Source organism: Carassius carassius, chromosome 18 (genome assembly GCF_963082965.1).
Source record: "Carassius carassius chromosome 18, fCarCar2.1, whole genome shotgun sequence".
NCBI classification, from domain to species: domain Eukaryota; kingdom Metazoa; phylum Chordata; class Actinopteri; order Cypriniformes; family Cyprinidae; genus Carassius; species Carassius carassius.
In genome coordinates this window covers 5,805,001-5,817,001 of record NC_081772.1, presented here as the reverse complement: position 1 = coordinate 5,817,001, position 12,001 = coordinate 5,805,001, and the positions used below count along the sequence as shown (strand labels likewise).

At 35.2% G+C, this 12,001-nt stretch overlaps 1 protein-coding gene across 2 annotated transcripts in view; it reads left to right on the top strand.

Moving 5' to 3' along the window:
• Positions 1–12,001, top strand: part of LOC132092204 (protein FAM184A-like) — a 111,913-nt gene that overhangs the window by 46,618 nt on the left and 53,294 nt on the right. For both annotated transcript variants that reach the window (XM_059498351.1, XM_059498352.1), the window contains exons 5-8: positions 388–569; positions 3,911–4,096; positions 8,230–8,352; positions 11,293–11,454. In XM_059498351.1, the coding sequence (XP_059354334.1) occupies positions 388–569; positions 3,911–4,096; positions 8,230–8,352; positions 11,293–11,454 (653 nt within the window). The remainder of the gene's footprint in view (positions 1–387; positions 570–3,910; positions 4,097–8,229; positions 8,353–11,292; positions 11,455–12,001) is intronic.

The following is a 12,001-nucleotide window of genomic DNA, read 5'->3' as shown; positions in this document are numbered from 1 at the left end:
TGGAAATTAATTGCTAAATAACCATTTTTATCTCTGAGGTGACAACTGAAATTGCTCTATTAAACATGCAGTACAATTACATAGCATAATCGATTTTCTATACTATTCAACATGCTATTTTTAATAAATAATATGCAGTATACAGCATGTACTGTGCAGTACACAGTAAGTGTGCTATTATTCTAATATTAACATAGCCATTGATGGACCTTCAAGACACATTAAATCTGGTGCAATCTGTTGAACAGGCCTGGTGATAGTTGTTCAGGTTCACATTATTGGCAGTTCGAAGGGATCTTTGACACTGTCTGCTCTCTGCGTTAGATGACATTCAAAGCATTGACCCTCTGCTACAGTCCTGTCTCTGGCTTTCTCTCTGCCGTCCAGGTCAGATCGGAAGCCTGCAGGCCACCCAGATGACTCACGAGGCGGTCATTCGGGATCTGGAATCGGAAAAGTCTCGTCTGAAGGACAAGGTGTTGCGTCTGGAGGAGGAAAGAGGGGCGCTGCAGAAGAAATGTCAGACGTTGGACGAGAGGCAGAGACAGCAGATCCTCTCCCTGGAGAAGGTACAGATCAATCCCATCCAGTTTACGTAATATGGATCAGTTTAGGCCTGCTGGGAGTGTTTGGACACTTTGAATCACAACCAACTTTTATTTTTGAATGAATTGAATCTAATCTAATCTAATCTAATTTTAGTGTCCAAATATTTTTGAGTGGCATGATTTGTATTGTACCATATAAAAAAACATCATTACTCCAGGCTTCAGTAACACATGATTCTTCACAAATCATTCTAATATGCTGATTAGCTGCTCAATATATATTTTTTTTTTATTATTATTATCAATTTTTGTGGAAAAAGTGATAAATTTCTCTTTCTTTTTTTATTCTTTGGACACATTGTGGTTGTCAGATATCACAAGCATGCTGCTAGTTGGTTTTATATTGTAAAAATTATTCAAAAAAGTGATGTTCTAAGCACATGCTCTATTTATTATTATTATTATTATTATTATTAATCTTAGTAATTCATTTTGCAAATGCTAATTGGTTAGCATTTGGTTAATTTTATACAAATGCAATGATATGTTTTGGAGGCACAAGTTTTTATTGCACCATATTAAAAAGAACTTAGAAATTAAAATGTTTTCTATTTGAATATGTTTTAAAATCAAATGGAATTGTATTCCTGTGTTGGTAAAGCTGCATTTTCAGCATCATTACTGCAGTCTTCAGTGTCACATGATCCTTCAGAAATCTTTTTAATATACTGATTTGGTTCTCAAGAATAATTTTGTATTTTTATTGTCAGTTATTGTATAAACCGTATTACTTTTTTTAAAGGATTCTTTGGACACTTTCTGGTTGCTTTAGCAGCAGTTTTTGCAGATGCCACTTGGTTTGATCTAAATCCTTGACATTTTAAAGTGCCCAAATATGTTTTGGGGGCACGATTTGTACTGCACCGAAAGATCTTGAAGCATAATTGGTGTGTTTAAGAGAAATGGAATGAGGAAAAACAGCTCAAGTTTGCAGAATCTGTCTGCAAGTAGCTCAAACATCAATCTTCTGCAGAAACATTTATTTCGCATGAGTTCCTCTGAGACGTCATTAGCTTAAGCTTTAAGCATATACATGCGCATTTCTTGTGTTAAACACTAGCTGCTTTATCACAGCTAAATTCAGAGCTCTATGTTTAATTCAAAACACTCCATCCTCACTGCAGAGCACTCAAGACCTTAGAAAATATGTCCTTTTGTGGACGGCTGCTTTGATTGAAAAGGAATTCTTATTTTTCAGTGGTTTCACTCAGCCTGGCAATCATTTTTCTTGTGTGGAGACAGCATGGCTATTTATTTGACTTGCTACAGTATGGCATTTCATGCTGTTTTCACGCAACAATCTGTTCTAGCAGTTTGGCTTTTTGGCTGTCCTGTCGCATTTAGGTTTTCTTCTATTATTAATACATTGAGAGCCCTAAATAAACAGATTGTGGGATTGTGGGCTTGTTTCTGCTCCAGAAATATCCCTCTCAGCAGTTTTAGAAGTAGACTTTGCGAAACTTTTAAAAAGCTGTGGTGCAGTCCATCATGCGACATATTGCGGTGATTTTCCCATTCGCTCTTCCCAATAGCCTCCTGTCAATCTCCACCGTGTTTACTAATGAAGGCAAAAGCTCAAAAATGAAATTATGCTTTAAAGCATAAAGCTTAATAATACGTTTCAGGAAAGGCCATGAAACAAGAGAATAGCCTCTCAAAGGAGTACAGTACATGTACACACACTATTGATAATATATATATATTTTTTAATTTATTTTGTATTTATTTAAATATTTATTTATTTTCCAGAAGACTCCTATCATTTCTTTCACTTGCGTTCCATTTATCTGTTTTGGAAAGACACGTCCTCTTTGAACATTAACCTAATAAACACGTCAGATTGGGGTCAGCTGAAACCTAAATTTAGCAATTCTGTAAAACCAACCAAAAATGGAGTGTGTAGAATATACAAAATACCATGGTTTTATTGGCGCTCTCTTAGGACTGCTGCTATGCTTGAATATAATTTTCATTTGAAAAGGTCTCATCAAGCTTTTTCTCTGTTTCTTTCTGTCGCCCACATCACAGTTTGTTAGCAGCACAGCCTTGAGTTAGGTGTTACTATGACAACACTCACCAAATAGAGCGGGAAAGCATTGCGGAGTGATTCGCTCTGCAACACTTCTGCTGGTTCTTTAATGGGAAGTCTATTTACTTGTGGCCATTTGCTTCACAGTGTCAGTGTGGGCTTCGAAAGTGTCTTTCAGCTTTCACTGTTATACTTTTAGATTGGATTCATAACATTTCTGAACAAGAGACAGTGTCCTTAATTGATGTCTGTTTGTGTTCTTTTCACAAACCATACTCTCATACAAACCAACTTTTTTGTAGTTTTGCGTCATGTTTATCTGTGTGAATGTGAAAAGTTCTTCATATACTGTTGGGCACTGATTTCATGAAAGGTGTGTCATGAAAGATCTAAATTATATTAATTTATTCAATGAGTCAAAATTTCCCATGAAAACTTTTAGAACTCAAAGCTTCCCTCTCAGTCCAGAAAGCCTGAAAGCAAACTTCAAAAACCACTTGAGAAAGATTTCCCTTTGTTGAATAACAAAGCAGCTTGCATTTTTTGTTTTTTTATGGTTGGTGTTTTAGACTTATTTTACCTCATGTAACTGCTAATAGCCAATGAAATATGATAAGAACACTAGGTTGGGGTATTTTTATTTCTATATTTAAATTAAAATTAAATTAATTAAATAAAATGTATGCATTTAGCAGACTCTTTTATCCTAAGCGACTTACAGTTCAAGATAAAAAATTTACCTAACATGAAATATTTAATTAATTTAATTTAACATATTTATTTATTTTTTGGAAGAAATTAATATTTTTCACTAAAGACACATTCAGTTGATCCAAACTAACAGTAGAGGCATTTATAATTTCTGAAAATTCCGTTTTGCATCACAGGAAGAAATTACATTTCAAAATCTATTTAAATTGAAAACAAATATTTTCAGTTGTATAGTTCATGTTTTTATTGCAGTTCTGCACAGAAGAGACTTCTTTCAAAGACATTATAAAAAATCTTACCAGCCCCAGTCTTTTGAACGATTGTGTAAATAGTCATGCAATATAATAAATAGCATATTTAATATGGAAATAATAAATATTCATAAACTGTATATAAATTTTATAAAGGGCTAATAAATGAATACATAACAGATGGGTAATAATGAATTGTATGTGTTTAGAGTTCTTTACATTTATATACAATAAATATTTGTATTATAAAATACATTATATATAAGCATCAGACCATCTTTTAAATACATTTGTCTTTTTTCCCTCAACAGTCACTTCGAGAAGAAAAGCAGATCTATGAGAAGGAGCTCATGAACTTGCGTGTCAAATATGAAGAGGACACTGCTCACTTTAAGGATGCCCACAGCCGGGCGCTGGACGAGATCTCCAGGAAGCACCGGGCAGCTCTGGAGAACACACAGAGCTTCTCCGAGAAAGAGAAGAACCGACTCCTGTCCGTGAGTGAACTCTGTCCCAACACCCACTAGCTGTCAGCCTGGGCCCACATACAACTTCTTATAGACTCCCAGAGCTGTCCTGTTGAGATATCAGCATGACTGCACTTTAGTCGTTAGGTTCAGACTCAAGAGTAACTCGCTGTCTAGCATCAGTCAGGAGGTGTCACATTGAGAAGTGCCTCTGAGTGCAAGTGGAAGATCAGAGAGAGCAATTGTTACAGGTTCAGGATTGGAGAACATCATCATTCGAAATCAGATTCAAAATGTTTTGAAAAAACACATTTATTAGTATTTATTTACTAGCACATAAGTATCTAGTTTATGTGTTGAGATAATAATTAGGTACTGACATAAAAGAAATTAGATCCAAAATGTTGTTTTAAGTGTTGCGATACAAAGGTTTATTTTTATTATTTGTTTATTTATTTATTTCCAGTGTTGTTAATTGTTAACTGGAACTATTAAAAGTTGTTTTTGGACATTGAAATAAAGATGAAATAAAATAAAATACAAATATTTGATGAAAACTAAGCTTAAAAAAAAAAGAGAGAGAGAAAATTAGAAATGTTGACTTGGTAACAAACTGTAAAATAAATAAATAAATTTAAGTTGAAGTACTAAAATTATAATAATAATAATGATGATATTAATAAAAATAATAAAGTATAGCTTAATATAAATATTTATTGAAAATGTCAAAAGCAAATGACAAAACTAAAATGAATATGAAAATTTTAAATATAGTAATAAAAGCTAATTCTAAACTATAACACTATAATATTATAATACTAGCACTGGTTAGAGTATTTTAAACATTTAGATTCATTCATTCTTTCATTCATTTAATTTATTTAATGTCATTATTAATTGAAACCATAAAAATTTCTTTAGTAAATTATATAAAAATAAAATAATACATAAATATTAGATGAAAAACTTATAAGACAATTAGACAATTAAAAACGTCACCTTAAGCTGAAGTTAACAAAATTACTTAAACTTAAACAACAATGAAAACATAACAATAAAAGCTCAATCAAAATATTAATAAATGCTTAAATATTGCATAAATAAAATAAAATAACATTGGCTAACCTGGTTTACACTTTTGATTTATTTAATCAAAATTTTTTCTTGATTTTGTAAACATGAATTTGCAGCAAAATACTTGGTAAGTCAAAATACTAAATGCTAGTATAAATGGACATCAGCAACAAAAGATAAGGAAGTGTATTTTCCTGCCTTTTAAAGTTTTATTTTGCTATCCTAACCATGCGGGTCCCCTTGGACGTCTTAAATGTCACTGCACTTCTAGACTGACATATCTTACACTTAAATAAATAACTACTTGGTTGTTAAAAAAAAAATCCCTCCCTTTGGTCATGTCTTATCTTGCCTGGAGCACCAAGTGAACCAGAACTGCCACTTCAAACAAACAAAAAACAGGTGCATGATGACTTTGAAAGCATCAGCTGATTTTCTAAAGAACTACAGAATAAAAGTCACATGAGAAATGTAAAAGGTCCTCCTATGTAATCAGGTTATAAAACAGGGAGAGTGAGAGAGAGAGAGAGAGAGAGAGAGAGAGAGAGAGAGAGAGAGAGAGAGAGAGAGAGAGAAGAAACACTAAACCAATAGACAGAGAGATAATTTGTTTCCGTTATTCTGCTAGCTGATAGAATATGAAATAAAAGCATACAAAGCTGCACAGCTATTTCCCCAAAATAGGCAGCTGCCAGCAGGCCAGCAAATCCACATCCAAATGCTTCGCAACTACTTAATCTTTTTGTAATTATAAATCAGTCACACACAGATCGTTAGCTGAACGTTGCAGAGCAGCAGTGAGTTATTTGTCTTTCCTGTTCAGAGAGCATGCCCGCAATTATGGTGTTCCCAGGGTGTGCGATCATTTTACGGTCACTGAAGCCAAGGTCTAACGCGGATGTCGACTCATGCCAAGGAGGTCTGGAGTACCTGGAGAGAGACATGCAGAAGTAGCTGTGTTTTCTGACTCAATAGAAATTTGCTCATCTAACTGGCTAATATAAATGGGGTTTTGTTCAAAATCTTGGTAGCATCGTAGTCCTCTTACAAGAGTTACACCGCCCAAGTTCTGTTATGGTGGAGCAACGGGTTCTCTTGACTAAATATATAAATTATTACATACCTCTGATATTGGTAATAGTTTTAACCTAAGCCTAAAGGTAACTCAGTTAAGTATGAATTTGCTAAGGTAAGTACTGTGCGTCTAGGTAAATACACCAGGTAAGTGTAAAAAGTGATGTTTTATTATGAAAGAAAGTAAATAAAAAATAATGGAACCAAAATATTTAAATGTCATTAAATAGGTAAAATAGAAATCAATCAATCAAAAAAAGTAACAAAATAGACGTTAAACAGTCTATCACATGTATCAGTTACAACACCTCAATAATGGAAACTGCTTATTTAAAAATTGAATGGCCTGGATGAAAAGAAAACACACATCAATCTATATCCTTATATACTGACTGCCAGAGCAGCCAGCGGTTAATCACATTACAGTGTGGCCGTTTTGGGCTTATCGTGCCGACACCGTAGTGCCCACCGCTCTCAGAAATGGAAATGCAGTCTGAAAAATTGAGGCACAAATGAATAATCAATGAGAGTGTCCTCTGTTAGATTGTGCCGCTGACTCACATCCTTGTACAGAAGCAGCATGACGATCGCACTGACGCCCTGTTTAAGATGAAGCCTAGGGCCCTTCCACTCTCTCTGTCTTTATCTTTCTTATCCAGAGCACATTCGGTTTCTACTGTGCATCCAAATTGGGCTTAGTGACTCACTCCTCTGATGACAGACCTCGGAGCATTAGAGGAACCTTTATTTTGGAAACCTCTACAGAACAGAGCCGCTGTAGGCGAGCATGTGCCCAATGTGTTTGATATTTTCTGGGAGGGATTTTATTTTATTTGACATGGATCACAGCATGGATCCATTTTTACCATCAAAACGCCCGTATTGTGTCACTGAGGCACAAGTGAGACACTTTGGATGTGCCATTTGCATATTTATGTGGCTTCAATTATAGGGATTGAGTGAATTATGCACACATGCCAGCTATGCTGAATGCACGGCCCGTTTCTTCGTCTGTGCTAACCATCAATTTTTTAAACAAGCTTACTTAAGGCCTCTTTCTCCTCAAGGCCCCCCACGCACCCACATACGCACAGGCTTTTCACAGCGCATTCTTTTAGGTGATGTGTGTATGAATATGTGACGTGGATTTGATTTGATGTGGACTTCACTTTAATCAACATGGGCAAGGAGCTCGCCGCTGCTTTTTGAGATAAGAGGAAAAGATGATCTCAACTCTTTCATCTTTAATTTGTCAATTTCTATTGCTCTCCTCTTTCATGTCATCAACTAAGTTCATGCTTAGTGTTGTTTTAAGACATGAGAATCAATCAATAAGAATATCTATCATTATCTGTATATAGTATACAGTGTAATACAGCTATGATACATATATATATATATATATATATATATAAAATTATGCCATTTTTGTAGGATTTTATGCATTTCATTTTGTAAATGTACCAGGGTGGCTTTGATTAGTTTCTGTATTATATTCCAGGAGAGCTCAATAAAGCTAAAGAATCTTATGATGAATAATATATAGTTAATAATTTCTTCTTGTGCCTTGTTTTGCATTGCAAATCTTGTCATCTTATTTTTTCCTACATCCTGAGACAAATATTTAGTGGATTTCCTAAGGGCACTATCCTGACATGTTTGAAATTAGGTTTCCAGATACTAGTGATGCCTTCAAAATGCCACAGCCTAAAAAAGATTATGAATGTGATTAAAGGAAAAGATCATCCAATAATGAAACTTCTGTCGTTATTTACTCTCCCTCGTGTTGTTTCAAACCCAAATGAGTTTCTTTTTCCTCATATGAATTTGGATCGACATTAGGATAAGTAGCAAATAACAGGATTTTCACTTTTTGGTGAACTATAAGTGAAAAATGAAATTCATCAACTTATGCAATCCCTACACACGGTTGTCTTATTTCCAATAACATCAGTTGTTTCTCATGTTTGTAAGCTGTTATCATTTGTAATCAACATCTTCTGTTGAACTCATAGGAAATGGAGGAACAGTTCGAGAAGGAACGTAGCTCTCTAGAGGAACAGAAGAGCCTTTTACGAGAGGAACTGGAAAGTCTTCGAGAGGAGCTCACAGCCAAACTCAGCATGGCCAACAGTGAGGTATGACCTTTGTTGTCTCTGTGAAAGTGATTTAGCAGGTAGAAAGGAAGGCATGGAAGCAGAGGGAGGAGATGATTAATTTCAGTGTTTATCATCTCATTAGTCTCAATGTGCAGCATCACTGATTATTACCTTAATGTACATATCACAATTGCTTACCATAAATGGAAATTAAGCTCTTGCCAGAAAATCCAATTTAAGATGGTATCTGTGTTTTGAAATATGGTCGCTGTGGTTTCTAGCTGGTCTAAATTGGTCATTAGCTGACTTATCTTTAAACATCTTCCAAAAAACAGTCTGACCACTTTAAAGGTGCTGTATGTAAGTTTTTGACTCTAGGAAAGCATAAAAAACCATAATATGTTTCCAGATATTTAAGAAACATGCCAAGTTAACATACTTGTTTATCTAAAAAAAATTTAACTGTCAGTTATTCTCCTTTGAAAATGTGCTTTCCAAGCCAGAATGTTTTTCTCTGTTTTGGTTTGTGAAACCCCCCCACTGCTAGTTTACGCCATTGTATTTCGGGGTATTTTGTATTATATAATATATTTGTATATAATATTTTGTATTATATGAGGATTTAAGTCTTGAAAATATAAAGTAAATAAATTAGGTGTCATCAGCGCAGAAACCATGATCCACTTACTATACATAATCCATTGCGATATATTTGTTATTAAATGAACTTAGGTTTCGCCAGATTGCCCTTCATTAAAGCCCTCGGTTTACCCGCGCTCATAACATAGCACAGAATCAGTTCAGAATCAATCACCAAAAGAATCAGTTCAGTTCAGACGCTCTGTGAGTCAGTCGGCTTCACGCTGAATCACACATGCGCAGTATCATCAGCTCCTCGGTTCTCGAATCGGACGCGTCCGAAAGAAACGTTTTTCAGTTCAGTGTACTGATGATCCGAAAACCGATGCAACCGGTTCTTGACACGAGAATCGCTCTAACCGGCACGTGCTGCAGTTCAGTATAATCAGCTGCTCTACTCGTGTTCATGTTCTGTTTACTACAAACTCAATTTGTGAATGTGTCATCATTAACTATAAATACAGTACAGATATTTCATAAATCATCCCTTATTCCTATTAAACAGAGTCTTTAGAGTCTTAATTATTGTCCAACTTCCCTGAAAACCCCTTTGGCCTATACATAATCGACAATATATATATATATATATATATATATATATATATATATATATACAATATATATATATATATTTAGTTATTTTATCACACTTTCCGATGTTTAACAAAATACTTGAAAAATTACAAGCATGCGCAGTATCATCAGTTCATCGGTTCTCAAATCGGACGCGTCCGAAAGAAACGGTTTTCGGTTCAGTATACTGGTGATCCGAAAACCGATGCAACCGAGTACCAAAGACAGCAGCAGCAACCAACAGATGCTGCACAGTTCAGCATTGCAGGATTTGCAAGACCAGAATTGACCAAACAAGCAGTGCAACTTTATGATGCAAGTTCTCCAAGACAACAAGAAATTCATAATACCATCATTAAGGATCTCCTCATTGGCTGCACTTTACTTCTGTCAAATGTGGGGGAGAGGCATTAAATAATTGAAATGTCAGCTTTAACTGGAGGACAATATAGTGTGATACAAATAATAAAACAGGTTCATTTGTATTTTCATGCTCTTGTAATACAATAAAACCTTTGAAACGTTTTTTGATAGGAGACTAGTTCTGTTGACATAAAATAAAAATGTTCAATGGCAATGACTAGATGTAACAGTGGTATTTTTTTATTACATTTTTATATTGCCATTGGTTTAATGGGTTGAAAGGTTAAAATATTAATAGAATGTAAAAATGTACAATACCAATTTATAATCTTTTTTAATTTAATTACTTTCTGGACTTGGGCGGACTCGACTTAGACTCTGCCTTTAAGAACTCGGACTTGAGTCCAACTCGGCCCCTTTTGGACTCGGACTTGGACTTGGACTTGATGTTTAAGGACTTGGTCTTGACTCGTCGTACTCAACAAAGGTGGACTCGGACCCAACTCTTCTCGTTCCTGTTTGTGTCATCAATCTGGAATCTGCTTGTGTGTCAAGTCTGAGGAGGAGGGGCCGGGTGATGAAAAGCCTCTCCAATATTTTGAATTTGGACTGCAATACCTAGTTCAACCACTCTGTTACAGCACCTTTAAGCTGGTATTGGTGCTGGTTTGTTGCTGGTCAGAGATGACAACCAGCATGGACCATCTAAAAAACAACTATATACCTAGGCTACATGTTAAGCCATGCTCCCCACTTGAAGGCTGTTCCAAAATAGCTGAGTCTCATTAAAAAGTCATATATCATTATATTTGCAGCATTTTAACATTCTCGATTTGAATGATTTTTGTCCACTGACGACCCCCCCCCCCCCCCCAACCCCCAGCAAAGTAGCTCACTGAAGTATTTTTGCAGTTATTTCTTAGTGTTTTTTTTTTTATTTGTAATAATTTAGTTTTATGGGGTTAATAATTTGCACAAGGTCTAACAATTAAAAATGTATGATTATAATAATTAAAATAAATGTAATAATTTTATTCAAAATATTTGTTATATTTATTTAAATAAATAATACTACAGTAATGTATGTTATTTTGTTATGTTACATTACTTTTTTTATCACTGGAAGACAGCTATAGAGATTATGGAGTTGATTTATTATACGTGGAACCTGTGTGACAAAGTACTTGTTAGTAATTAATTAGTAATATATAGTTCTGTTCTTGTTACTTGTAGTTTAATTAAAAATAATTCCAAAATGTTATGATGAATGAAATGATACACACACACACACACACACACAAGAATATAAATGTATATACAATAATTTCATTCTTACAGTGTTCTTTAACTCAACACAGAGAAAAAGCATCTGCTCAAAAGTGAGTAACTTCTGCTGTTCCTCAGGTGAGTCGACTCCAGGAGCTGATGAAGCAGGGAGAGCAGGGACTCAGTTCTGCTGAGGGACACATCTCCAATCTGAAGGATGCCCAGAAGAAGCTTCTAGAAGAGCTGGATGCCACGCGAGCCAGACTCAGAGAGACCAGCAATCTTTTAACAGCCCTTCAGGTCTGTTACCAAAAGCAATTGCTTCAAAAAATTATAAGAATGAGACATACTTCAAAGTCACATAAATCATCTGCTCCTGCCATCTTTTTTTATTAAAATTCATGTGCGTAGTTTTTTTAAATATACAACTTTTGCCCTCAGATCCCATGAATAGCTTTTTAAAAACACCTGCAATGAGTTCATCATTATGAAACCAGTAATAGGTACTGTATTGAATTACATCCACCTGCGTTTTTGGCCCCTATCAGAGACACTTCATTAGAGAGGCCTCTTCAAAGATCCTCTTCCTGTGTCCTTGACCTGAAGCACAAGTTCTCTGAGTGACCGTGCATAATGAATCAGACCTATATGAATGAGCCAGTGTGTGCGCGAGAGAAGAAATGAGTGAGTGGAGAAATTAAAATTGATTTCCATCTCCTGGAACCAGTTTGATTGATAGCTGTAAACTAGTGCCCCCTCTCTCGTCCTGAGTGCCGCGTGTTAGACCTCACAATTACGGGTCATGTGCTTAATGGCTCATCAGAGCTAATGTTTGCTCTCATTCTTG